The 26,255-nt window shown below is 34.1% G+C and overlaps 2 protein-coding genes across 5 annotated transcripts; one reads left to right on the top strand and one right to left on the bottom strand.

Annotated features, from left to right (window-relative positions):
• Window positions 1-20: 20 nt before the first annotated feature.
• Window positions 21-9,935, top strand: LOC106055783 (protein phosphatase 1L-like). Its single transcript, XM_013212232.2, has 6 exons — window positions 21-536; window positions 2,769-2,864; window positions 3,894-3,966; window positions 4,654-4,784; window positions 6,100-6,347; window positions 6,752-9,935. Exons 1-6 carry the CDS (start codon window positions 135-137, stop codon window positions 6,930-6,932), a joined length of 1,131 nt encoding a protein of 376 aa, XP_013067686.1. The 5' UTR covers window positions 21-134; the 3' UTR covers window positions 6,933-9,935.
• On the bottom strand, window positions 6,100-25,889 carry LOC106055781 (uncharacterized). 4 transcript variants are annotated; one of them, XM_056011997.1, is made up of 8 exons: window positions 25,484-25,889; window positions 19,889-20,074; window positions 18,592-19,019; window positions 17,652-17,733; window positions 15,736-15,812; window positions 13,881-14,040; window positions 12,722-12,819; window positions 6,100-12,350 (listed from the first exon to the last, which is right to left on the bottom strand). In XM_056011997.1, exons 1-8 carry the CDS (start codon window positions 25,587-25,589, stop codon window positions 12,060-12,062), a joined length of 1,428 nt encoding a protein of 475 aa, XP_055867972.1. In that variant the 5' UTR covers window positions 25,590-25,889; the 3' UTR covers window positions 6,100-12,059. The 4 variants fall into 4 exon arrangements, with proteins under 4 accessions (XP_055867972.1, XP_055867970.1, XP_055867971.1 ...); XM_056011995.1 differs by having other exon boundaries at window positions 19,889-20,077; window positions 25,484-25,888; XM_056011996.1 differs by having other exon boundaries at window positions 6,100-12,347; window positions 19,889-20,077; window positions 25,484-25,888.
• Between the last annotated feature and the right edge of the window lie 366 nt (window positions 25,890-26,255).

Genomic DNA, 26,255 nt, shown 5'->3' with positions numbered 1-26,255 from the left:
ATTTTTTTAGTTACTGTGACAATTTGATCCATCTTTTTAAATTAACACGTACACAACAATGGTGGAAAGGGGATCTCAGGGACAGGGCAACTTCCTTATTTCATTTTCCTCATAAGTGCCAAAACTGGCACGTAATGGCATATACGCTTTCTAGAATACTTGCAACAGGGGTCTTTTTCGTCAGGGACTGGCTATTTTGTCCAGAATCAGTTGCAATATTTGTTGCATTCTTATTCTTTTTTAATGTTTTGCGACTTCTCCGAGCATTGTTTATTTGTTTCTGTCGATGGAAATACAAGGCTGAAGTGGCACCTACTGCAGCATATAAACTAAAAGAGGCTTTAGCGAGTAACCATCTATACGAAGAGGACAAGAATGACTACAGGCGTCACTTTCATGAAGCGAAAAGCCATGACATGGCTGCTTTCTCTATACGAGGTCGAAGAAAAACTATGGAAGATAGATTCAACTTCATTTCTCATAATTTTAAAAACAACCATTCTGTGTATGCAGTATTCGATGGGCATGGAGGAGAGGTAGATTGTAGATATCTAATTTTGGTACAAGATCTATTAGTTTACATATTCAGATAAAATAAATTAATTAAACATGTGTGTTGTTGACAGTTACAAATAAAGAGTGCCAGATTGATCCCCATTCCCCATTGTCTTTGTCTTTATTACTGTCAACTTCTATTCTAGATCTAAATGCTAGTAGATCTAGATCTTTGTTTAATGTTTTATCAAGTAAAGACTGTAAAGAATCCGACCTCTTAAAATTCCCTAGACCCTAAACCTAAATTTCCTTTATAGATATATAAAAACAAAATAAATGTGTTTAATTGAAACTCTGATGGTTTTGCCAATTTTTTATTATATAATATTTAATGTATTTAAAATTACAGATAAGAAATTTATTATTCTTTTCATTTTATTTTCAATACTAACTTAGTAATTGAATTTTTCTACGTATTACATCCAAAATAGTAAGATTTTTACTGGCTTTCTAGGTGATGTCAGAATAGCCCAAATGTTTTGCTTTTATTTATGTGACCAGATTGTTAACATTAGTCGGACTTCAAGCCTATTTATTTTTTCAGCAGGGAGGAGTCTGGATGAAAACGCTTTTTCCAGCTTTGAGATCTAAATAAATGTAGATATGTAGACCTAGATCTTAGTAGTACCGCCTGGTATGATAGTATCTATTATATGTTTCGGCACCACATATCTATGAATGATGTGTGCTACTAACATTGTTGAACAATAAAAAAAGAAAGTGTATTTATATATGTTTAGTTTTTCCCCCTTTGATTAAAATCTTCAGAAAGTGCCTACCATCATTTTTTTTTTATTTTATGGACTTAAGGTATAACAGAAAACCATACACAGTAAAGTTTACATTCTGGTAAAAGATTTGTAGGGCAGATAATGTAAAGGCCATCTGTTTCTGTAGCCCATGGTTAAAAAACGGTGTTGTGTGGCCAGCACAAGGATCAACTGCCTAAAATTACTTTTACCCAACTAAGATCAGGTACCAATTAGAGCTGGGTGGACTCAGAGGCTCCCAAAGTTAAAAAAAAAAAAATCATCTCATCTCTGCTTGTGGTTCCTTCAACCAGCTTCCTCCAGGATCTCGGTTCTGGGCAAGTCTCTCCAACTTTCCCCACGTCTAGCCCATCTGGTTGGCATCTGCTTCCAAATTGTGGCCCCATGTATTCCTGGTCCGTCCCCTCTTCTTCTCTCCTTGGGGGTTCCAGGTTAGCGCTTGCCTTGTTATATTGGATGCAGGCTTGCGAACTAATGTGAGGTACCCATTAGAGCTGGACTCAGAGGTCCCCAAAGTTTAAAAAAAAAATTAACTATATATTCCTAGTTTAACTAATTTTTATTACCTACAAAGATCATGATTTTAAGTTAACTAATTGTAGATCCTAAAAATCCTTAGTGACAAAAAAAAACCATGCTAGAGCAAAATTAATATTGTAAGGAATGAGACTTCCTCTTCCAAATGAAACACTAGTGTTGGCTTGATCAATTACATTATATATATGTGATTTCAGCTTCATCTGACAAAGATAATTTCTTAAACAAATCTTTTTCTGCTTACTTGTTTGTTTGGCATTTCAAGTGATTATGGATCATCTCTTAGAAATGAGTTGAAAGTTTAGGATTAGCTATGGTGGAAATGTTGCCCACACAGCTGTTTTTGCCTCTTCATGCAGCTGATCTGTCCAAATGAATGACAGGTATCTGAATCAATTTGGAATCAGTGTTGAGTGTTGCAGGTTCTGCCAGGGGGCAGCAATGTGTGTTATAAGCTGCCTAAGGGTCACCAGCTCCTGATTTTCCCTCACAGTTGCTTGTATTTGCTCTTTCTGCTAGCAGTGATAACATTTCTTCTGGACCCAACATCTGAGTCATATATGAACGCCAGGAGTTATACTGGTTGTCAGGAGCTATTTAAGACGCAGGCTATTGGAAGTATTTTATAGGTAGTGGAGTACTTATATCACTTTCAAGCAGTAACAGAATAACAGCCTTACAGAACTTTAGATGCAAAAACAATAATGTATTGCACTGTTGCAGCTTTTTTTTTGTTTCCAGTGCTGGTAAAGTTGTCTCATAAACTTAAAATGTTTTGTGAATAAATTTAATTAGTTGCTCTGATGAGGCCAAGCCATTTTTACATTCATATTTATAGACAATTTTTTTTACATTATTATTTATAGACATTTTGAAATATCTAAACAGTAAATATTCACATTTCAGTTTGCTGCAGAATACATTGAAGAGCAATTGTTTTCTTCTATAAGGAAAGAATTTGTTCAAGGCAGTTTTCAAAGTGATCCTGATATGGTCAAACAGGTTTGTTTCTAGATAGAGTTTGTCTAACTGAAAATCTTTACATTTGGACTTATGTGTCCAAAGATTTTGAACTTGATTATTGTCATCTTGTTGTCAATTTTCCACTTTCAAATTTATTAAATAATCTTGACTCTTTCAGTGCAAATTATTTTGATTGAAAAAAAATGGAGTTTTCTGGAACGAACACAAATTTTCAAGGGGGGTAGAGTTATTAAAACACCTATAACTTTTGTATTTTATTAAATAATCTAACATATTTGATTTTATTTTAAAGGAAAATGAATGGGCTACAAAAGTGTAGTATATTAAATAAATTATTCAATTTTTTTTCATTAATTTAAACTAAGTACGCAAAAAGAAAATATTTAAAAAATTCATTAAAAAATTGATATACTGAAGATTTAACCTTTTCATTAAACATTTAATCTATTAATATAAAAAAATCATAATACTTAACACATTTAATCACCTTAAATTTCATAAAAGATGAACAAATGCACTAAGAAATTGTATTATTTACATTTTTCGGGTCCCTGAAAATAAACTAAAAAAGAGGAGCCATTAACATAATGTTGTCTGCATCAAATTTACTATCAAAACAAAGAACAATCACTCCTGCATTCTGGGAAATAAAAAAAAAAGAGAGAAATAAAAAGTTTAACATAAAAAAAGATAGTGAAATAAATATTATAAACCAAGTTACTCGCTGAGAGTAACGCCGCACTGACCAGCACTAGCAAAGTTACTAGCTGAGAGTAACGCTGCACTGAAAGAGTTAAGTATATAAATGAAATAGGCTTTAAGTATATACAAATCAATTATCACAAGATACTAATTATGAAAAAAAAAAAGAAAAATTATACCTTTTTTTTGATGATTAGAATATATGTATAGAAAAGTGATTATATTATCATTGATTGAGTGATTGAATTGTCTTTGCAGTTTTTTCGCTTTGTAATAGATTTTATTATAGTAAAATAATTCAGTTGACCCATTATTATTTGTTTTCTTGTTTTTTATCTGTTGAAGGTTCTGACCAGCCTTATTCGAACTGTAGATGCTCAATTAGTATGTTTGTCTATGGATAGGTTTGACCTATCAGGTAAACAAGCTTCGATAGTCATTTCTCTTTTATATTTATTTTACCAACGACTTTTTTTTCCTGAAAAGAATGGTCAGGGACAAGCAGCAGCTTATTCCCACCATTGATTTAAGTCATTCACTTTCATTTTATTTATATTACTTTCTTTGATTAGACTTGATTCTGTAATAGAGAAATTATATGAGACATCAAAGCTGATTTTTATTACTTTATATATCTTTGATTAGACTTGATTCTGTAATAGAGGAATTATATGAGACATCAGAGTGATAGTGGAATGACTGAAATAGTCATGTCTTCATGCTGTTTTCTTGCTTCTACCCATCCACCTCACAGCAACTCAATAAAGAAACTCTTTACTTTTTGTTAAACAACTAACAGCAACTTACTTTATCTATAAACTACAAGCCTTTATATAGATCCTAGGTCAACATGTTCCTAACACATTACTCATTCAAATAGAAACAATCAAACGCTATCAACAAGTCTATTAGTAAAGCCAGTCTGTCATGACTGTTCACTATGGTTACAACTAATTAGTCTAACACAGAAGCTGCTCAATCACTATAACTCATAGTTTTTGAAGAAAATCATTGGGGCACAACTGTTGACTCTTTCATTACTTCACTTTTCTTAGATTTAGCTTTTTTTTTAAATTTGCACGTTTTTAAATTTTCCCTACTACAGGATCTACTGGTATCATAGTGTTCCAGAAAGCCAACCACATCACTGTGGCTAACATTGGTGATTCTCGGGCTGTGATGTGTGACACTAAAGGAAATGCTGTTGCCCTTTCTACTGACCATAAACCATCTGATGTAAGCTATTTTTTTATAGAGGTTAAAAGCCAAAATTCTAAAATCAAACTTTTTTATAGCTGATTTTCTTATGATTAATATATATAAAGGCTGCACCAGATGCGGCAAAATATGTTGGTCAACATGGAAATACTGCATTATCATTGATGTTCTAACTCGAAGACAAACCTTATTATTATTATACTAGCACATTTTTTGGCCGCCTTCAGTTGTGAATCAATTATAGATCATCTCACAGAAATGAGATGTAAGCATGTGTATTTGCTATGGTTCAGACGGTGTTCCCCAAACAGCAGTTCTTTACTATCCTGGCAGCTGATCTTTCTAAAGGAACAGCAGGTACCAAAACAGTTTGGGATCAGTGACATCACAAGTTCTACAAGGGTACTGCACTTTGCCCTGTAAGCTGCCTAAGGGTGACAGACTCAGATTTTCCCTCAGAGTTGACTCCCCAAGCTTTTCCCATGTTTGGATATAACTTCAAGACAGCAGAGATTTGTATTCAGAGTTGTCCTGCTCCTCCTAGGTGGTTATTTATTCAGCAAAGGCTCTTGAGCCCCCTCCTGCTTGACGCTTACTAGTTTAGATTCCAGTTGTGTGCTGCAAGTTACATAAGGGCATCTACTGATGTAATATTAGAAATAATTTATAAGCACTAAATGTTGACAGTGGTTAGAAATGTGTACAAATATCCAAGATGAGGTTTCTTTGATTACTATATTAAATCTAACAAGAAGTGAATTTTTTCAGTAAACTTTAAGTACCAACTTTAATCTATAATAAAAGTAAGGAAAATGTTGACTGGGTTAAAACTTAGATGGCTCAACAAACTGATACATCACAATGCAGAATAAATCCTGGCCAAAATGTGTGTGTCATAATAATAATAATCATTATTATCCATGAGGAAATTTGTTTTACAATGTGTGCATTACAGCAAATAAAACATGATAACTATAGAAAATCAAAATATACATTCACACCAGATTCACTCAGGCTTACATAATTGTGGGACAAGTGCATTGTATTTCTGTACATAAGAATAATAGTTTAAATTTTAATGTAATGTACATGATACCTATTAGATATGTGTGACATAGAGGCAGATTGAATAATGGTGTTCATGGACATTTTGAGGGGGGGGGGGCATAAAGGTGGTTGGTCATTGGGTTGTTCTTTGACCACCTCATAATTTTTTACTACAGAAGAAAAACTATCTTTAAAAATGTTTGCATTTTTTTAAATTGAACTTTTTAAAAATTAAATCCAAACATTTATGTTTATTTGTAAGTTTTGGTAATTTTTTTGTGTCCAGCCTAAAGAGCAGCAAAGAATAGTAGATGCCGGTGGATTTGTGACATTCAATGGTGTTTGGAGAGTAGCTGGCGTCCTTGCCACATCCAGAGCCTTCGGTGACTACCCACTCAAGCAACGCAAGTTTGTTACCGTCGAGCCAGATTTTCAGGTGTACGACATCAAGGAAACCAGACCTCATTTTATCATATTAGCTACTGATGGTTTGTGGGATGTCTTCAGTAATGAAGATGCTGTTCAGTTTATTAAGTATGTTCTTTCAAAAAATGCCTTCAGTCTTGATAATATTTATTATTTGTTAAAGCTCTCTTCTTTCAGATCTTGTGATATATGGAGACATATGTTTCTATAGCCCGTGCTTAAAAGGTTTACGAATCTCATTTTTAGCTGCCCATGAAAGGGGAATAGACGCTATTAGTTTTGTGTGGTCTGTCTGTCCGCCCTGTTAAGATCTCATAAACTAGAAAAGATATTGAAAAAGCACATGATATTTTAGAACTTTCAAAGTTCTGATGCAATGGCTACTTTTTTCTTTTCTTTTCATAAAAATGCATCACTTCGGGGGCCAATTTTGAGTTTGTGTTTCCACACAAACTGTCTTTGTAACCTTGTTATTGTGTATTTCTTACATTTTTTTATTGTGTTAATTTCAGGGAGAGGCTAGATGAGCCCCATTTCGGTGCTAAGAGTCTGGCACTTCAAGCTTATTACAGAGGCTCCCTTGACAACATTACTGTCATGGTCATTAACTTCAAAAAGAAAAGAAGTCTGCAAAGGCGGTTCGATGACAAGCAAAAGAAACAGCTAGCTGACGAGACTAATGAGGCTACATAAGAGAGACAATCAAAACAATCTTTGGACATTTGGCTACGTGTTGACTTGAAACTGTTTATAGTATCTATGTATATTTGTAAAATTTTAGATCTCGTTCTAAAGTATTTAGAATTTGTTAACTTGCTTTTACTGCAATAGTTAAAATATCACCTGTAAAAGTCATCTTGCATCAGGCAAGGTAAATTTATTTGCTGAAAATTTCTCGACAGAAGATATCTATTTTCATAGTACTTTTTTCTGTATTAAATTTTGGTTACCTTAGGGTATGTTATGTTAAAAGTTTTAAATTTCCATATAAGTTTATTAAAAAATTTGTTTTATGCTTTATTTTTTCCCCACCCTAATTTTGTTATAGGCTATTGTTGATTTCATTATAATTTGTGTTAACTGTTGATATAATTGGCGTAATGAAGGATCAATTATATTATTTACTATTTCTTTCTCTCAAACTTCTAACACTATATGTCATATATATTTATACATATATGATATATTATACCTTGGCATCAGTTTGTCCTTATCTCTCGGTTACAGGAATGTTTTGTAACACTCAATCTATTTGTTGGATGCAATTTCAACATTAAATTTCAAACTGCCACTAAAGAGAATACAGATATTTTGATTAGCTAACTCCCCATACCTAACCTAGTAAAGTAAAGTTTCCCTTTCAGAACTTGTGGTCTATAAGGCAGATGATGTAAAGGTCATCTGTTTATGTGACCTACTGTTAACAAGGGTGTCATGTGGCTAGCACAACTACCAACCGCCTTTACTTTTCCCCAACTAATGTCAGGTAATCTTTAGAGCTGGGTGCCCAAAGATCCTGAAATTAAAAATCCCAGTCTTTACCAGAATTCAAACCCAGGACCCCAAGTTCATAATCCAAGCGCTTTACTGGCATCCACCGCGTCTCCATACCCTTAACCTAGAACACAGTTTTTTACAATTGAAACATTGTTAGGTCAAGTTAAGAATTGAACAAAAAGCTGATTAGTGACTTAAACTCAGTACTACATTGAGAGTGCTTAGCTTATAGATACAATCATTACTAAGGTAGTTGTGATTAGATAGATATTCTAGTACTGGATTAAGTGCTAGCTTCTCTTTTTTTGTGATTTATTTTCTTTTATATATAAATAATTGGAACAGACAATTTCTACCAATTTTGGCATTTATTATTTTTTTATTTTTTTTTTATTTTTTTGTGTACAGGTGTTGTTTTTTTTTTAAGCTTCTGTGAAACAAAATTGATTTCAAGAATGCTTGTTAACAAGCTGCTATAATTATTGAAATTTTAAAAAAATTTAAATAGTTGTGTTGTGCTTTTTCATGAACGTGATTTTGTATAGTTAAATTGTTATTAAAAATAACATAATATTTGTTATATTCACCAGACTAATGTAATACCTGATCTGATGTATTCTTGTTTTTGATCCCATTTTTGCATTTATTGTGTTAAACTTGTATTAACAACAAGGTATTACTTGTAAACGTAAAGAAAAAAAAATTAATTGTAACAAAATTATTCCACTAGAACATGACCACAATCATCTCAATATACCATTTGTATTTATTTTTTAAATATTTTTTTTTTACAATTTGTAAGTAATTCTTTCACAACTACTGGTGTAATAGTGCTTATGTGGACAATGTCTCTGTTTGAGATGGATCTCCACTGAACTGTCTTGGGTTATTAAACATGTGACACATTTGTGTTTGGTACTTCTAATAGATGTATTAACCAAATGCTTTGCTTTGTTTAGGTCATTATTACCTGAGTAGGTAGATAGGTTGTATTGATTATCATCCAGTTTGAGCCTTTTTATAATACTTTGACTCTGGCTTTTAACAATAACTATGGCATGGGCAGTAGTCACAACAGTACTGAATTTTTCTGGTGGTAGTTTTTTTAAGCTTTGAAAATAAATTGTGGCGATAACTGTTATCCTTATTATAAAGAAGAAGACACATCTTAAAGGTTCTCAATTAGATGTTCCCTGATCATTTAAAAATACAACTTTTAGACCTTGCCATCTATGGGGGCAAATGATGTAAAGCTCATCTGTTTCTATAAACAGCAGTTAATGGGGACGGTTGGGGTGTGGCCAGTATAATGATCAACTGCCTTTACTTCCTCTATGGATGTCAGGTAGGGTGTCCTAAAAATCCTGAAGCTCGAAATCCAATTCTTTGCCAGAATTTGAGCTCATGGCGCCCTGGTTTGGAAGCCAAGCACTTTACTATTTGGCCGCCATACCCATGATCAATTTGCTAATGTAAAATTCATTGCAGGAAAGAAATTATACAAAAAGTCCAGGGTGGATGTTATATGTTACATGAGATAAACTCAATTTGATTGACTTCTTGCATTTCTGTTACCTCAAATACAAGCAAACTATTATATAAGGCTATACTTTTGAAATACTAGTGAAGTAGTAATACTGACAATATCTTCATAATAAGTTGTTACTGTACAAGAACTGAAATACTGTACAACCAAAGTATACTTGGTTACACACAATATAAAACTTATTATTCAGGGACATTTTCTTTTGTTCAGGTTATCAGAAGACTTGACATAAACTTGATGTTAATGATTTTTGTGCTACATTTGAAGCATTTTTTATCACACTGACCTGTATATAAAATCAACCCGTCCATATCCAGATTGAATTGAAACTGAATCTAGTCACTTGAAATAGGTGCAGTATTTAAAAGATTTATAAATAATGAATATGAAGTAGTTCTTATTCAAATTTCAGTTCTCTTTATAAGACAAAAAAAGTGCTGTTGTTATCTTTATTCTATTGTATGTAAGCTTTATTACATTCTACTCCCTAGTTGAATAAGATTTATTAACATGTGGACATTTTGCTGACATAATGTGAGATGCATTGTAGGTAGATGTTTGGTTGGAGCTTTGTTATTCTAGTGACATGCTTTGATATTTCTTTTATGTGTTGAAATGAAGAAAAAAATGATTATACACAGATACAATTCTTTTGTTCCTTGTTTGTGTCAATCAGAAGTTTTGTCTCACTTTTTAAAGTGTAATAAAAACTGGATTAAAAACATTGTAATGATTATTGCTGGAGAATCATATTTTATCATAAACAAAAGACTTTCAAATTTAACAACAAATACAAGGTTAAACAAATGGTAAAAAATGTTTTGCCATTATAAACTGGACTGTTTTGCAGACATAAAAAGCTCCATTTAAGTAAAAGACATTGTCTTGTTCAGAAATACCTCAAAACAGTGTTTCCTAAAGTTTTCCTTTAATGGAATATTTGGCACATTTGAAGAATTTAGCTGAACACTTTCCTTTTTTTTTTTAGATTGGATAATTTCCTTTTTATTTGAATAAAAACAAAATCATAATTAAACCATAAACTTTGCAATATTATTTATTTTTCAAGTATAAAACTATTATAAAAAACAGACCTAAGCATATATTTTTTAAAAAAGGTTCAATGGCTTTGATGACATGGTGTTTTCGAAGAGTACAACTTGATATCAGGCATGATATTGATAAGCTGAATTCTAATATCTAGTGTGGCATCAAGCCTGTTTCTAGATTTAGACTTTGTTACAAAAGAAATACCTACTTCACACAAATAGGTTGTAGGAAACTGAAATTTAAAGATAAAGTTTTGAAATATTTTGGTACTCTTTAATTTAAAATTGGTTGATCTTTGGATCAAATTAGAGTCACAATAAGTTCAAGGTGATGCTGATATAGAGTTTCTTTATATTACACAGGGAAGCTAATAAAATCAATTTTTATTTTTCTGCATTAACTTACAAATTAATTCTAAGCCTACAAGTTAACTAATATTGTATAGAATGGCTATTCAAGCATTTTACATATACATTTTTAAACATAATTATCGATGGTGTTGGATTTCCTCAGATAATATGTAGCAATAGATTGATGTAAAGATTATTGGATCAAACACTAACTTGTAGAGTGCAATGGAATATCAAGCTATTTGGTGTATCTGATTTACAGACAACATTAAAAAAAATGGACGGGCCTGCTATTGAAAGATGTTCTATCAAAGGGGAAAGACAGGAATGGAGAAACACGGTCATCAGATCTTGCATGGTGCCCCAATGGTCCAAGACTAAGGAATAGGTGAAGGTGATGATGTACAGAATATAAGAAAATATTAAGTTATGTATTTAAAAAGCCATATGATAAATTTTTTTAACTTCTTTAGAAAACTTTTCGCAGTAATTTTTATTATTTATTTGACAACATTTATTTTTCAATATAATGTCCATGAAGTTGTTTAGTTTATCTTTTTATTTCCTATTCTCTCCTGATATCTCTCTTTCGCTGTATTTTATTGCTTAAATAATTTAAACCAGATCTTACACAAAAAAAACTAAACAAAGTTGACATTACTGTGTTTAAAATTACTTGTTAAAATACCACAATAGATCAAGCATTATACATTTTACAAGCTTATACATTTTAAATTTTTGTTAAATGTTTGTATATATATATATATATATATATATATATATATATATATATATAATATTCAAACAATTAGAAAAAAACAGTAGCATATTACAGTTTTACATTTAATACAGTTTTCTCATTCACTCCCTCTCAACATAAAATTTATACAGATAATTTTCTTCTTTAAAAGAGTATCTGTAACTTATTATATAAGAGTTTTCATCGTCTTATTTATGTTTGTATCTGCGTTTTCTTACACTGTCCCAACTTATTCCATTACTGACAAATCTTATTACATCCATAACATAACCCAATAGAGCCATCAGTATGGCAGTGCAGAGTAGCTGAGAGGAAGCAATACGCTACTGGGTTGTTGTTTTTTTTGAATAAGATGACTAAACAGCCCACAGCCTAACAGCAAAAAGAAGGCTTTCAGAAGAAATAACTAATCATAAAGTTTCAATATGATAATCTTTAATTTGGAAAGATTTATATATACACGATCCTAGGAAAATCCAACCTAGAACTTTATTGTCACATACCATGCCAAAGTCAAATTTTAAAGATATATACAAATATATGATGTTATAAATGTTTTATTTTTTAAAAATTGAACATTACTTAATGAACTGATGGCACATGCAATAAATTTAATACTACTCTTCTGACGTCTGCTCTGACGTTTGCTCCGACTGATTTTCATTTGGCTGTTCCTCCTGTTCCTCATTCTCTCCCCTTCTTCCATGGATGGCTTCATAAGGTTTTCTGTGGGCTTTGGGTTCAGTCCTTCCCCACATTTCCATCTCATGCTCCACCTTGCTCTCAGTTCCATGGACAATGTCATCCTCTGTGACCTCCCACTCCTGATTCTCTTCATCTGGTTGGGATATATGCTTTATCTTTGCATAGATTTTATCTAAGTACTCTTTGCGGAGATCTTTAACCTGCTAAATTCATACGTTAAAACTATTTAGTTTTAATTTTTTTAATTCTCATCTGTATAGACAGCAACATTAATAGAATGGTATGTTTTACATAGTTTCCAGCTTATGTACATAAAAAAAAATTAATTTATATTACTTACAGCTTCTCATAAACGTGCATTTGATCAGCCAGTCAAGACTAAATCTAGCAATTAAGTTTTAATTCACTTTAACAATAAATTGACCTAGTTTAACCCAAAATGTGTTTGTGTGTTAGACTTATTTAAAATTTTGTGTTTGAAATTAGTTTTCTTTTTTATGCTTTTGCAGCTACTAAAACTTTTTTTCTTTGATGACCACACTGCAAAATGAAATGCAAACAGAATTGAACCCACCTCTTGCCAGTAGTTAGAATTTTCACCAGCCATTGAATCCCTCTGCCAGTTTTCAAACTCTTGTTGCTCCTGTTCTAATAGTTTTGTCAGGTCAACTCCTGCACATAAGAAAGACAAAAAGTTTTATTTGCACTACATTTGTAACTTTAGACTTTCAATTTAGTTTTCTTTGAATTGTTACTAGTATCTCACAATCAAGTCATAGAAAAGGTTGTCAAAAGAGGAAATTTAAGTAGAATAACAATTTAAAAAAAAAAGAAACATTTATTTCAAGCTGAAATTTCACACCCAGTTTTATGGCTGTTTAGCTCAACTAATTTGGCGTCACACTAATAACGCAAATGTTGTGGGTTCAATCAACATACTGGTCACTTTTTTTTTCTCCCTCTCTTTATCTCTCTCTCTCTCTTTGTTTTTCAATATCAAAAAGAATATAAATGTTTAAATTTGATTCTGAATAACATGCTTTCAACGATAAATGAACATGGAAAATTTTAGTTTATTTGAAAAACATTGTTTTTATTGTTTAAAATTTAAAAACAAACCACTGTGTTTTATTTGCAATGAAATTATTTTTATAAGGGCTGAAAAATATAAATATTTCCTGTTATTTCACTTTTAAAGAAAATAACAGAGAGATTATCAAAGAAAGAAACTAAAAATGTTTGCCCATCACTAGGCGAGGACACTTACATTTTTATTACTGAACAAAAGACAAAATATATGAAATCATAATGACTATTTGTGGAAGCAGATCTGCAAAAGCTTGGGGTTAGGGCGTGGAGATGAAAGGCCCAGGAGAGATCTGAATGGAAGGATGTGTTAAAGCAGGCGAGAGCCCTCCATGGGCTGTAGCGCCACTGGGATGGATGGATGTGACTATTTCTCTCAAATTTTCTGCTCATTAAATCATTTTGTTTTTTGGTTTATCTGCATACACTGAATCATAACCACAACTACGATAGCCTGTTTAATAGGGGACATTCTTACAAGATTTGCAATGTATCATTAAAAACTTTCCACAAAACTATAATATGTTCTCCTGACAAGTGCTTCTTATATAAATGCAAAATTTGTCCTGCTATTATCATTTTGTTATGCTTGTTTAAGTTATTAAGGCTTAAGTTACTGGTGAGTAACTCTTTAAGATTTTTTTTACCCTTTAGTTGCTCTTCACTCAGCCCTAAGTCAATGATATCCTTGTAAGTGACTTTATTTTTAGTCTTGTAATTAGGATCGTCGTCATGCTCGTGGGCGTGGTCTTCTCCGTGAGCATCTTTTTCAGGATCTGTGCCAAAAGGCTTCTTTTCTATGTGCTCCTGTAACACGCACACACAAGGTTATCACAATAGTAAAACTAGTCTTTGTGCTAAGTAAGAATTTAGGTTTTAAAACTTAGATGCACACAGTGGTGTAGCTAGGGTGGGGGATCAGGGGGCATCTGAAAATCCCCCCCAGGCCCCCCAAATGAGTGTTTTTTTACATTTAAATATTACGAAAAATTCAGGGGCCCCCAAAGAGGGCAAGCCTCCCGGGCCCCCAAATGATGGAAAATTCCTAGCTACACCCCTGTACGCACATGCAGGTAATCTAGAAGTAAATGAGCTTGATGCCCAGAACTAAAATTAAACGATCATAAGAACTAATCAAAAGTACAGCCTAGAATTAAACAAACATAGGGAGGCCTGACCAATAACTAACTATACAAGCACGTATAAGTCTAGAACTTATATGGATATATATAAATCGGCCTAAGACTGGCCCTGCAAAAAATGTAATAATAATATAAAGATGTAGACCTATAAGTATAGAATGCACTCATAAACAGTAACTCTATTTGAGAATTTCACGATTTACTAAACAATGTGAAGAACGCTGAATTGAACCTCACTGTTGCAACTAAATTTAAAAAATTGGCTATAATATAATTTCAACAATATATATATCAATAGGTTGTAGTTTAGCTAGCCCTTATAGTGTAAGGGGAAAATGGTAAATTGACCACAGCGACCAAAATCCTAGTCTACAACGCCTGTGTTGTGAGCACTCTCCTTTATGGCAGTGAAAGCTGGTCAACATACATGTACCAAGAGCACAGATTGAATAGTTTCCACTTGCGCTGCATGAGACGCATAATGGGCATCTCTTGGAGGGACTATGTCTCCAATCAGGAAGTTTTGAGATTGGCCAATATGAACAGCATGTATGCTCTCCTGACACAAAGAAGATTACGCTGGCTCGGACATGTCACCCGCATGTAAGATGGTAGAATCCCGAAAGATATCTTATATGCTGAGCTTGTGGAAGGAGTCAGACCCAAGGGCCGCCCAAGACTAACATATAGAGATGTCTGCAAGCGAGACATGAGAGCCACAGACATCAGCGAAAGTATGTGGGAAAACATAGCCAAAGACCGGAGTGCATGGAGACAGACTGTGCGTGCTGGGGCAACCCTTGCTGAGAACAAAAGAATTGAAGCGGCTTTAATCAAGAGGGATAAAAAGAAAGCTGCCCTGTCTGCTAGCCCTAAATCAGAGGCATACACATGTACTAATTGTGGCAAAGTCTGCCGTTCTAGAATTGGCTTGATTAGCCACACCAGATTCTGCCCCGTCTCAAGATTAAGCCAAAACCAGTGACTCATTTGGGCGCATCCATTGCCTTTATGTTGAAATTATTTTGTGCGACAAATTGAAGAGCTTAAAATGTGCACACAAATTATGCCTTTGAATTTTGAAGAGTGCATTCGGTGTTGTGCTTATTACTGTCTTTCTATTTCATATTTTCTATTTTTACCAGGTACACCAATACATTTCAAGCTTGCTATTTGTGATTTTTCTTTAAAGTTTGAAAATCTCCAATAATAGATTTGTTGTACACAGCAACCTTACTTTTCTGAAATTTTAAGTCTATGGATAATCTACCCAAAAAAAAGAAAGAACTAAAATAAGTGTTTAGAAAAAAAAAACAGTAGTAGTTGAATGTAATCATGAACATACTACAAATGAAATTACCTTTTGATTACTGCCCTTGTTCTGTCCCTGTTGAAGTAGTGGATCTTGCGGTGGCATTCCTCCAGGATTTTCATGATCTGTGATAAGATGAAAGCTTAAGATGAAAATACTTCATTCTCTCCCCTAATGTAAATGATGTTACCATAAATTAAATACTTAAGAGTACAAATTAAAACATCAATCTGATTTTTATTGACAATGGCTGTGTCTGGCAGCGAGCGGTTAAGGGCCGGCTTACATACTGCTAGCATCTCACGAAAAGACATTTGAGGCTGTACACAATTGACTGCAGGCTGTAGTCAAAATGTGTAACCCAAGAGTTTGGGTTTTTAAACTTGAAAACTTTTTGTAATATATTTTTTTTTTTTAAATTCATGGCCCAGTGGCTGAATTGAAGTTCAATTTATTTTTATAAGTGTGAGGTTCAATTCTCCCACCATCACCTACGTAGGGGAAGGTGGGGTGAAATGTCACAAGGGTAAGTTGTCACAAACACTATATCGATATAATGTGATGCGCTATCAAAAATGTGAAACTACAGCTGAGATGTTTACGGAAACATTTACAAATTGTTATAAAATGAAGTCCATACCTTTTCGCATTTTAAAATTATCACGATTCATTGTTTTTGACTGTTCGGAAAGTGGAATTTTATTTTTGTGTAATTTTGTTGAAAAACACTTATAATTTTGAGATGATTGTCTAACATTACACTGTTTCATATCTCAGTGTATTAGTTACAAATTGAAATTAGTTTTTTTCAAAAAGCTCGACCCAATAAAATGTTATTAAAATAAATGTTCTAAATATTGTTGTGGGGCAAGTTGTCACACAGGTTGGGGTAATATGTCACAGTTGTGACAATTTGCCCCAATGAAGATTAAGCATTTTGAAAATAAATTTTAATATTAATATTTGTTTATTAATAATTATTTGTTTTATTGATTCCTTTTTATGGATGATACCTAAATAGATACTTAAATAGTATTAAGCGACTTTCTCTTTAAATAATGCTGTTTACAAAGGTTATGCCAGCATCAACATACAGAAAAGATGTCCTCCGAGCGCAACATTCATTTTAGGAAAGAAGTTACCTATTCCTACTATTTAGATATGTTGGAAGTGGGTGCATTGCTGAAAGAAGTGAACAGATATTTTACAAATATTATATAGAAAAAAATAAACATTATTTTGAAGAAAAACCTACAGCTTTCCTTGTTAGGTCCAAAACTTTTCAGAACCTCCACATATATATCATTCTTTCACGACGGCCAGTCAAGGAAACTACTATAAGAACAAAGTCTTGACTTAATATGCTATTTCTTTTAGACATAGCAAGATATGGTGATTTTTTAAATGTGTGACATTTTACCCCATGCCTGTGTCAACTTACCCCGGTGTGGGGCAAATTGTCACAACTTCAACCCAGCCACTTTTTTTTGCTGTATAACTTTAATAAATAAAGAGATAAAGTTTATTTCATTTACTCTAATTGTTGTCTGAATGTTTAAGTTACAGCATGTTAAGTTTGGTGAGAATCAAAGAATTCTAAATATGTTTAAAACATCAAAATCTGAAAAATGTGACAACTAGCCCCGCCTTCCCCTACTGCCTCTGTGTAAGTTATATAGAGCCAATGGAGTGTATCAGGTGTCCCTAAGGGGTACGGGAATACTTTGGAGGGAATATGCGTTGCACCCCATTAACTATGCTGATTTTTTTTTTAAATGCCAATTTATTATGTTCATTCTTCTCAGTCTCATAGATCTAGATGCAAGGCGAGGGGGACTAAGAGTTACAAAAAATTATAAAAGGGTACACTTTAGTCAAAAGTTTGGGAAACACTGGTCTAGAAGAAAAGGGCATATTTTGACGTATGCTTGAAATGAATATTAGAGAAATAATAAGTTATTTACCAACGAAGCAGGGTTTCCCATCACATTCATGCTCTGCGTCCTGTCCGTGCATCAGTTTGGCAGGATCGAGCGTTGAAAGACTCTGTAAGAAAAAGTCACAAAAAAGACACCCAATAAAAACATAGTATGGTGGAGCTTTGGTGTTTGCTGTGAAACTAAAACTGATGATGAAAAACATTAGTTCATAAAAGTCTTTTTAATAATACAGCACATATCAGTACAAGTTTTGTAGGCCTACGTTAACACACGGGACAGACATAGACCTACATTTTTTTAGCGGGAAGTTTGACCTAGGGCTTTCTTTTAAGCTTAAGAAGGAAGGTCAACTCACAAAGCTTTTTTAGCCTACTGTGATTAAATTGTGTCAATTATGCACTAGAGTTAAAATTTTCATTGATTCTAGCAGGACAAAAGAAGAAAAAAAACATATCCAACCAAAAAAATAAGCAAAATCTTTAAAAAAAAAAAAAAAAGGCTTATCTAGTGGGAAGAACCGCAAAATAACTGACACATATCTCAATACTTTAGGACTAAGCTTTCTTTTTCTATATGAAACAAAATTTTGATTCATTCAGGTATTGTTATCGACCATGAATAATTATGCAAAACTTCCACTTGATCCGAGAATGGGAAGTGGGAGAAAAACGTTTACAAAATGTAATAAAAGAAATCGCTCCACATAAACAGCCACATTTCTCAATAAAAAGCATTTATTTCCCTTTTTCCATACCAAACAAAATAATTAATTACCAATAATTAATTAACTAATGGGTTAATGTTTGGATTGATTCATATTTTGTATACAATAAATAATTGTGGAAAGTTCAACTTGATCTGAGAATGGGAAGTTGGAGGAACAACCTGCACAATAATTGTACTAGACAGACACAGTGAGTTGATAGAACTGTGCGAGGCCGTCCTAATGAATTGAAACACTTACTTTGTTCTTTGTATCATGTCCATCGTGGTCATCATGGACGCCTTCTTCGCCGTGGACAATTTTCTCCACATCTCCCCCTTGCACTGGTCCACTCCCGTGCTGGTCATCTCCGTGGACGTGGTGTCCCTCGTGCATCACTTCCTCTATGTCCATGATGCCGAACTGCTGAGTCTTCATGATCTCCGCTGCCGTCCTAGACGGCCCGTCGTGGACATTTGTCAGCACCCCCGGCCGGAGGCTGTCTAGGGTCTCTTGCTCTGCCTGCTCTTTGACTTCGCCGTCCTTCAGGACAGCCTCCATGGCTTGAGCTGGGTCTGTCTTCACCTCAGCGTGGGCATCACCGTGGTGGTCATCGGCGCCGTCTTCATGTAGCACGTGTTCGGGATCAACCACACCAGTGTCTCTTTGTGGGTCATTCGAGACTGGCACTACAAATCAACAACTTTTGTATATAGCAACGAGTTGAAAATGTTCACAAAAAAATTTACCACCATTATAACATAAAACGAGTAGCTGGGTAGGAAACGAAAGCACCAACAAACAATCAAACGATTTCAACAATCATGATTGCTGAGTGGTAGAATACTTAGATACAGACTTTGGGATTCTATTGCAAGTATCATGAAAGAGTCCAGCATTTCAGACCTATTATAAACTTGATTAGATAATGTTTTTGCCCTTTTGAAATTTGTGGAGTAAAATATAGTTATTGGCTTTTTAAGATTAAAACAATAGACCACTGTGACGAATTGACTAAGAAAGAAAATTATAGGCTTAAATGGCATAAAAACATGCATAATTATTTCCCTTAATGATAAATATTATCTCCCTTCTCCTTTTACGTGTTTCACAAGACTGTGATAATAACTATACAGTAGAAAGCAGAATATGATAAACGGTCTATTTCAAAGCATTATTAAGAGAAATCTTTCGCTGCATATCAGCAAGACCACTTGGATACCTTACTGTAAAACAAATACAAGAAAAAGACAGTCCGGATATTTGAAGTTCCGGATAACTGACGTCCGGATAAACAATGCTGTAGGCCTACTGTGTCATAGTAAAGTTCCCCTTTCAGACCATGCGGTCTATCGGACAGATAGATCTGTTTCTGTGTCCCACACAAGGGTGTCATGTGGCCAGCATAACGACCAACCGCATTTACTCCCCCCCCCCCATCCCCACTAATATCAGGTACTCAGGCGGCCTCCGGTTCGGAAGCCAAGCGCTTTGCCACTCAGCCACCAAGTCTCCCAATACTATAGAGTACTATCATGATTCTATGACATCCTCCAACCTTGAAGTTTCCTCCTTTCTTCCCAACCATTGTCCCCGTCTGCTTGACCCCAGTCCACTTCCTGCAGCTTCCTAGCATTTTCCTGAGTAACCTTGGCAAGCCTCTCTTCTTCTGTCAGGCTCTCTGTTGTGTTCGACACTTGACCAGTGGATTGGTCCTGTTGTACCTCCATGTTGACGACGCCCTCTGCTGAGAATATATTTACAAATCAGAATCAGTTAAATTGCGAGGAAATTGTGCATTGAGATGTCTAAGACTAGATTAAATGGTGACGAGATTACATTAGTTGACCCTGACCTATCGAATTGAAATAAGTTATGACCTTTCGAATATCAAGCCTCTCCCTTCCCAGTCCAACAGTTTAGTTGTGTTGTCTGGTTGCTTAGGTGACCCTATCCCCTTGGTCACAGAACTGAGGTGCACAGATACAGCCCACCCAGTAGCGTTACCATCTGGCTAATGTTACATTCTAGTTAGCCAAGTCAGGCCTAGGCCGCACGTTAACACCTATATTAAGGTGAGATAAAAGCTTTGTGTAGAGAATTAGGCCATCGACTAAAAACTTGAAACTAACAATACATAACTATAAAAATTTCAATTTTAATAAGTAGTTATCTCAGAGTCGGCCTTTAACCATCGAGTTCGAATTCAGATTCGAACAACTTTAAAAAAAATTCTGTTGAAAAAACATAACGGAAACTTTTTTCCCAGATACCCCCCCCCCCCCCCACCTCTCCAACTGGCTCACGTGAGTGATTGGAACATGGCGCATTGAGCATATTAAAAGCCTGAAATTGCGCTTAACAAAATCAATTAATAACAATATTTCCAATCACACAAAGTATTAGTTATTCTTGATCTATTACAAATAATTGACATGACTGATAGGCCCTACAACTACACGTAAATAAGCTTTGTAGTTTTTTTTTTAAATCTGAATTTGTTTATATTTTATTGTTTTCTTTAACGTCATTCAAAACAATGTCGTTGAGAAAAAGACAAAAAACCAAATTAAATTTTAAGATGATTATATCATATGTCGGCAAAATTATAACGGTCAAATAAGAGTTTGTTTGTTTTTCCCAAAGCTATAGGCCCTGCGTAAACTGTCAAATTTCTAGGAAAAGTCTTTTAAGTCTTTTTCGAAATTCAAGAATTTTTTCTTTCCAAAGTGGAAATTGTGTGTATATCGCTGCTGTCAGTGCCGGATTTAAGGGAGGGCAGATTAGGCTACATCTCAGGGGCCTCAACAAAAGAGAAAAAAATCTATATTTCGACGGGTCAGAAATTTACTTTTAAAAAAAAACTTATTTTTTCGCATTGTTTATTAACAATAGGCTACTTTTAATCTTACTGTTGTCTACATCGTCGAGGTTTTAAAAAGTGTCCGCGTCTAATGTGCTCGTATTCTCGTAATCTAGGCCTACTTCGGAACAAACTAAATACGTTGAATTAAAACCTTAGAAAATTGCATTTTGTTTTACTAAAATATGCATATGAAATAATTTTATTTTTTTTAAACGAAGGAAAATTCAATTTAATGAACACGTACTTTCTTTAATAATATGACATGCTTTTAGATATTAGTATTTTTTTTTAGTTTATTTGTATTCAAGCTTTCGAAAAGTGTAGGGGCTCCACAAAAAGTCTGCACCGAGGCCTCCACATAGGCCTACCTAGATCCGGCCCTAGTTGCTCTTTGCCGACTACCTCTTCTGTGACACAATTTTAAATGTATCCAATATTTTTGGACTAATTTTTCTTAGAGTGATGGAACCTTATTTTTTTTATTGCTATTTATATTCATTTGATCTAATTATTTACGGCATTATTTTTTTTTTTTACTAGAAATAGTAGCAAGGAATTTGAGACTTTTTTTCTGGCTACAGAATACTGACTGTTAGGCCCTACAATTTGTTCAAAAACACGGCCATCAATAAGTCAATAGTGCTACTGTTTCCCTCTTCAATATTTCATTCAATGTGCATTAAATATTCTACAGACATTATGTGCAACGCGTTCTTTTCCATTTCATTTGGTTCACAGTTAATTAGGCTCTTTCTGTCCTTATGTTGGACAACACATTCATGTGAACGTGTCCGCCATCTTGACATACTTTGAAGCTGAAGAAAGTGTACTTAAATGTTGGAGAAGCCAAAACTGAAAGCGTTTTTTTTTAAAATCCCACCCCAACTCCCTCTTTGTTGTTCTCGATACAGATGAGTGGGCCTTTTTGTTTATTAAACACACATACATGTAAACAAAGGCGTAGCACGGTGCGAAAGGGTTCAATGAACCCATGACGAATAGGGCCCCACAAAAGGCACTTTAACAAATTGAAAACAAAGTTATTGACTAAGAATTTAATTGTATCAGTCCTTGTATAATTTACTTAGTGTTATTATAGTTCTAACAGACATAGAGCACACACACAAAAGCGATATAACAAATGAATGTAAACGCGATGATTACCATTGAGATCGATTTCTGCTTGAGACCGATTTCTACGTCGAACGGCGGCGGGAGGAACTAAGTCTAACCAAGCGTCTAAGAGCATTAAATGTAATGACTCCATTAGGCCTACTTCTAGAAAGTAGTACAGACAAAAGATTGTAGCGGGGTTGTTGTTTTTTTATGCACTGATGCATACTTGATGGCTAGATTTTTTTATACTCAATGTAGTGGAGGGGTGCCCACAATCATATTCTTGATCGAGAGCCCACGGGTACCTTGCTACGCCCTTGCATGTAAACTATTCTTGAATCGATGTGAAAGCAAAGCAGTGGTTCTAGTTGCGCATGGACTTGTGTTGAAGCTTACAATGTTACAATTGCCTATTCCTAAAAATCCAATTCACTGTAGATCTAGTTACATTCATGATTGATGGCTACCATAAGCTTGCCCATTTACTTAAAAAATGAGATCGACAGAAATTAACTTTCTTCAAATACAATATACAAATACAAAATGATAATAATGTTCTCCTGTTTATCATATCGTATCTTATATATTACAGACGTTAATTCAAAAAAAAAAAAAGATAATTACATTTCGTTCGTCAATATCATCATTCCTCTGTCATTTTATAGTGAATACTATTTAGATCTAGTTGTTCTCTCTCTCTCTCTCTCTCTCTCTCTCTCTCTCTCTCTCTCTCTGTGTGTGTGTGTGTGTGTTTGTGAGAGAGAGAGATGTAATGTATTGTAATGTGATGAACAACTGACTCACAAGGGCCGCTCTCGAGTTTGTGTAGCACTCAACTAAAGGCTATATTTGTTCTGTAGTCACAGATTAATAATAAATTACTGTAGACGTTACTATTTAATAATGATAATAACGAGACAGTCTTGATCAAGGTAGACATATATAACTAACTTTTATTTCCGTCCGATTCTTTACTTTCGCATAAAACATATACAACAAACAATGACGTAATATCTTCTAATATTAACACATCCTTCCTTTTGAAGCTATCATCACATCCTTCCTTTTAAAGTTCTTAATACTTATATTTACAAGGAATTTTGACAACTCGACCACTTCTGGTTGTCTTGACCGGCACAGCAAGTTCTCTAGATGTTGGTTTATAATTCTCTGTTTCTTATGTTCTAACAGTTTGCTGTTCATTGTCTTCGTCGGTGTCATAGTACCCAGAGATGTCTTCTTCGTAGCTCTTGTTTAAAAACCGTTGATTTCGTCTGTATGTTTTCCCATCATTTGTCTTTATGATGTAAGATCTGGGTGATGGATGTTTCTTAATGACGACTGCTTTCTGCCATGTTTGTCCTAGACGAACTCTCACCTTCTCCCCGACAGAGTAGTCTTTAGGTAACCTTGCTTTTGCATCGTACCTCACTTTGCTTTTCCTCTGTCGTTCGTTGAGTAATGTCTCTGCATTTTCAGCTACCGATGGTTTCAATAGTTTGGGATCAGTTGGAATGATGTCCCTGAGTCTTCTACTCATCAGCAGTTGTGATGGCGAATAAAGCAGTCCGCTTATCGGAGTATTTCTATACTCGAGCATAGCGAGATATGGATCTTTCCCACTTTTGTATGCTTTGTTGAATATCTGCTTTACGATACCAACATACACCTCACTTTGTCCATTTGATTGAGGGTATCTGGGACTTGATGTTGTTATCTTGAAACCCCATTCAGAAGCAAACTCTCTATATTGATAGCTATTGAATGGCATATTGTCGCTCACTATTTCTTCTGGTATGCCATGTCTAGCAAAAATACCTTTCATTGCCCTGATAACACATTCTTTTTGTGTTCCTTTCTTCCCGATTGTTTTATCATAAGCTTAATAGGGGCCGTTGCCTTTGTCAATTACTTTAGATGTAAATAGATCTACTTATATATTATTATATTGATTAATCTGGTGATCAATATTTAAAACAAAAATTATTTAAAAGATACAAAAAGTAAATGTACCCGTCAATAAGTGCTTGTATGACAAGAACTTAGATAAGTGAGCTTACTTCTTGAGATATAGAAATAGAATACAGGGCCTGCCTTAGGCATAGTCAAACTAGGCAATAGCCTAGGGACCTCTAACTGGTGGGGGGCCTCGCACAGGACTAATAACATGGCAAAATGTGTTATCAAATCTCAACTATAGCAGAGCACGAGGGCCCTACGTCTACTAGCCAAGCTCCAAGTCTCTACCATGACTCAAGGTTTATTGACAAATGTTTAAATCTAGGATACTTGATACAAATAGAAAAACAAAACCGTATGAAATACTCAGAGAGACACAAGGATAAAGGCACATTTCTTATTCCATAAGCTAGAACAAATTCATACAAGTGCTCCTTCTTCCCTAGTGCCATTAGAGAGTGAATCGGGGCTGCCTGAATCAGCCAGGAAAACCAACGACTTAGTAGAGTTTAATTCATAGATCAACATGCATGAATAGATTGACACATGCAATGCGTAGGAAGTAATTATCTTCTTTTGAAGTAACGTCTCTGGTATGTAAGATAAGATAAGACGACCCTTGTTTTTTTTTTTTTGTTGTTTTTTTTATGAATTACGTTTTTTTTTTTTTTGCTATTTCATTTGGAATTCGCCAAATTCAATTTGCCTAGGGCATCCAATTACCTAAGGCCGGATCTGTAGAATAAATTTATATATGTATATATATATATATATATATATATATATATATATATATATATATATATATATATATATATATATATATATATATATATATGTATGTATGTATGTATGTGTGTATGTGTGTGTGTGTGTGTGTGTGTGTGTGCGTGTGTGTTTTATGAAAAATAAAGCACAGAATCATGTTTTCATTACTACTCAGTTTGATATAAAAAGCTATAACACATCTGATGTTTTAGAGTAGATGTGTTATAGCTTTCAGGTTTCTGTAGCCCTTTAAATTTGTGTTTTGTTGTTCTGCTTCAATAGTTTCAGATCGAAAAAGAAAAAAAATCGAGCTCACAGATTAAATCTAAGTGACTTGAAGGAATATGTCATGTCTTTTACTCTGACGTTAATTCTGTAACTCTGTCACCTACTATCTATCTTAATCTAAACCCTAGATAGGGGCCTACATAAGATACAACTTACCATTCTCATTGGGCTTGCTCTGAACATGTCCAACACAAGACAACATAACAAAAGTATAACATACTAAAAGTAGGCATAGGCCAAAACGTCTGCATTCACGAGTCATTTCTGAATGTTCCTAGGCCCAAAACAGAAATATTAAATTTGATTTCAATTCAATACTAGATCTTACTTTCTTAAAGGAAAAAAAACGATTAGAGAGAAAAAAAAAATTTTTTAAATTTTTTTTTTTTAATAGGCCTAGAAATATATCCGACAAAGTAAAAAGTTTCTTTTTAATGTTGGGCTCATAAACACGTGAAATAAGCAATGGTCAAGATATTTATAGTCAAGACTAAACACAACACAACAGTACTGGCGTGGCTTGCCTGATGTCTAAACACTGAAAACTTCCATGTCATAAGGCGACACGTGTTCAATAGGGTAACAGAGGCGCAAGGTAGGGGCGCAGACTCCTGGATTATCGTAACGATTTTTTTAAATACCATATGTTGCAGATTATTTTTTTTTTAACTTTCTTTGTGTGAAATGCAGGGGAGGTAAATGTGTTTGTGTTGAGATTTACTCGAGTATCATCAAAGATGTGGTTAGGCAAGCCAACAATGTACCGTGTATAGTGGCGTCATGGATATTTTTAGTGGTATCAAAGATATAATGGCATTATTATACTTAAAGGTTAACAACAAACGAATTGGAGACATAGAACTGGATTCTCAGACCATAGATCAAGTAAACAATTTTTTAACCTTGGGAGTGTAGTCAGTATATCAGG

This window comes from Biomphalaria glabrata, chromosome 15 (genome assembly GCF_947242115.1).
Source record: "Biomphalaria glabrata chromosome 15, xgBioGlab47.1, whole genome shotgun sequence".
NCBI lineage: Eukaryota > Metazoa > Mollusca > Gastropoda > Planorbidae > Biomphalaria > Biomphalaria glabrata.
Note: the sequence above shows the minus strand (reverse complement) of the source record. Positions and strands in the feature narration are given on the sequence as shown.

What these genes read in the sequence shown, in the direction of transcription:
- LOC106055783 (XM_013212232.2), top strand. Translation starts at nt 135, where the DNA reads ATGGCATATACGCTTTCTAGAATACTTGCAACAGGGGTCTTTTTCGTC. An exon ending in GGATAGGTTTGACCTATCAG is followed by an intron (nt 3,967 to 4,653) that starts GTAAACAAGCTT and finishes TCCCTACTACAG; the next exon opens with GATCTACTGGTATCATAGTG. An exon ending in GATGCTGTTCAGTTTATTAA is followed by an intron (nt 6,348 to 6,751) that starts GTATGTTCTTTC and finishes TGTTAATTTCAG; the next exon opens with GGAGAGGCTAGATGAGCCCC.
- LOC106055781 (XM_056011995.1), bottom strand. Translation starts at nt 25,589, where the DNA reads ATGACTCGTGAATGCAGACGTTTTGGCCTATGCCTACTTTTAGTATGT. An exon ending in GAGCAAGCCCAATGAGAATG is followed by an intron (nt 20,078 to 25,483) that starts GTAAGTTGTATC and finishes ATATATTCTCAG; the next exon opens with CAGAGGGCGTCGTCAACATG. An exon ending in TGGGAAACCCTGCTTCGTTG is followed by an intron (nt 15,813 to 17,651) that starts GTAAATAACTTA and finishes ATCTTATCACAG; the next exon opens with ATCATGAAAATCCTGGAGGA.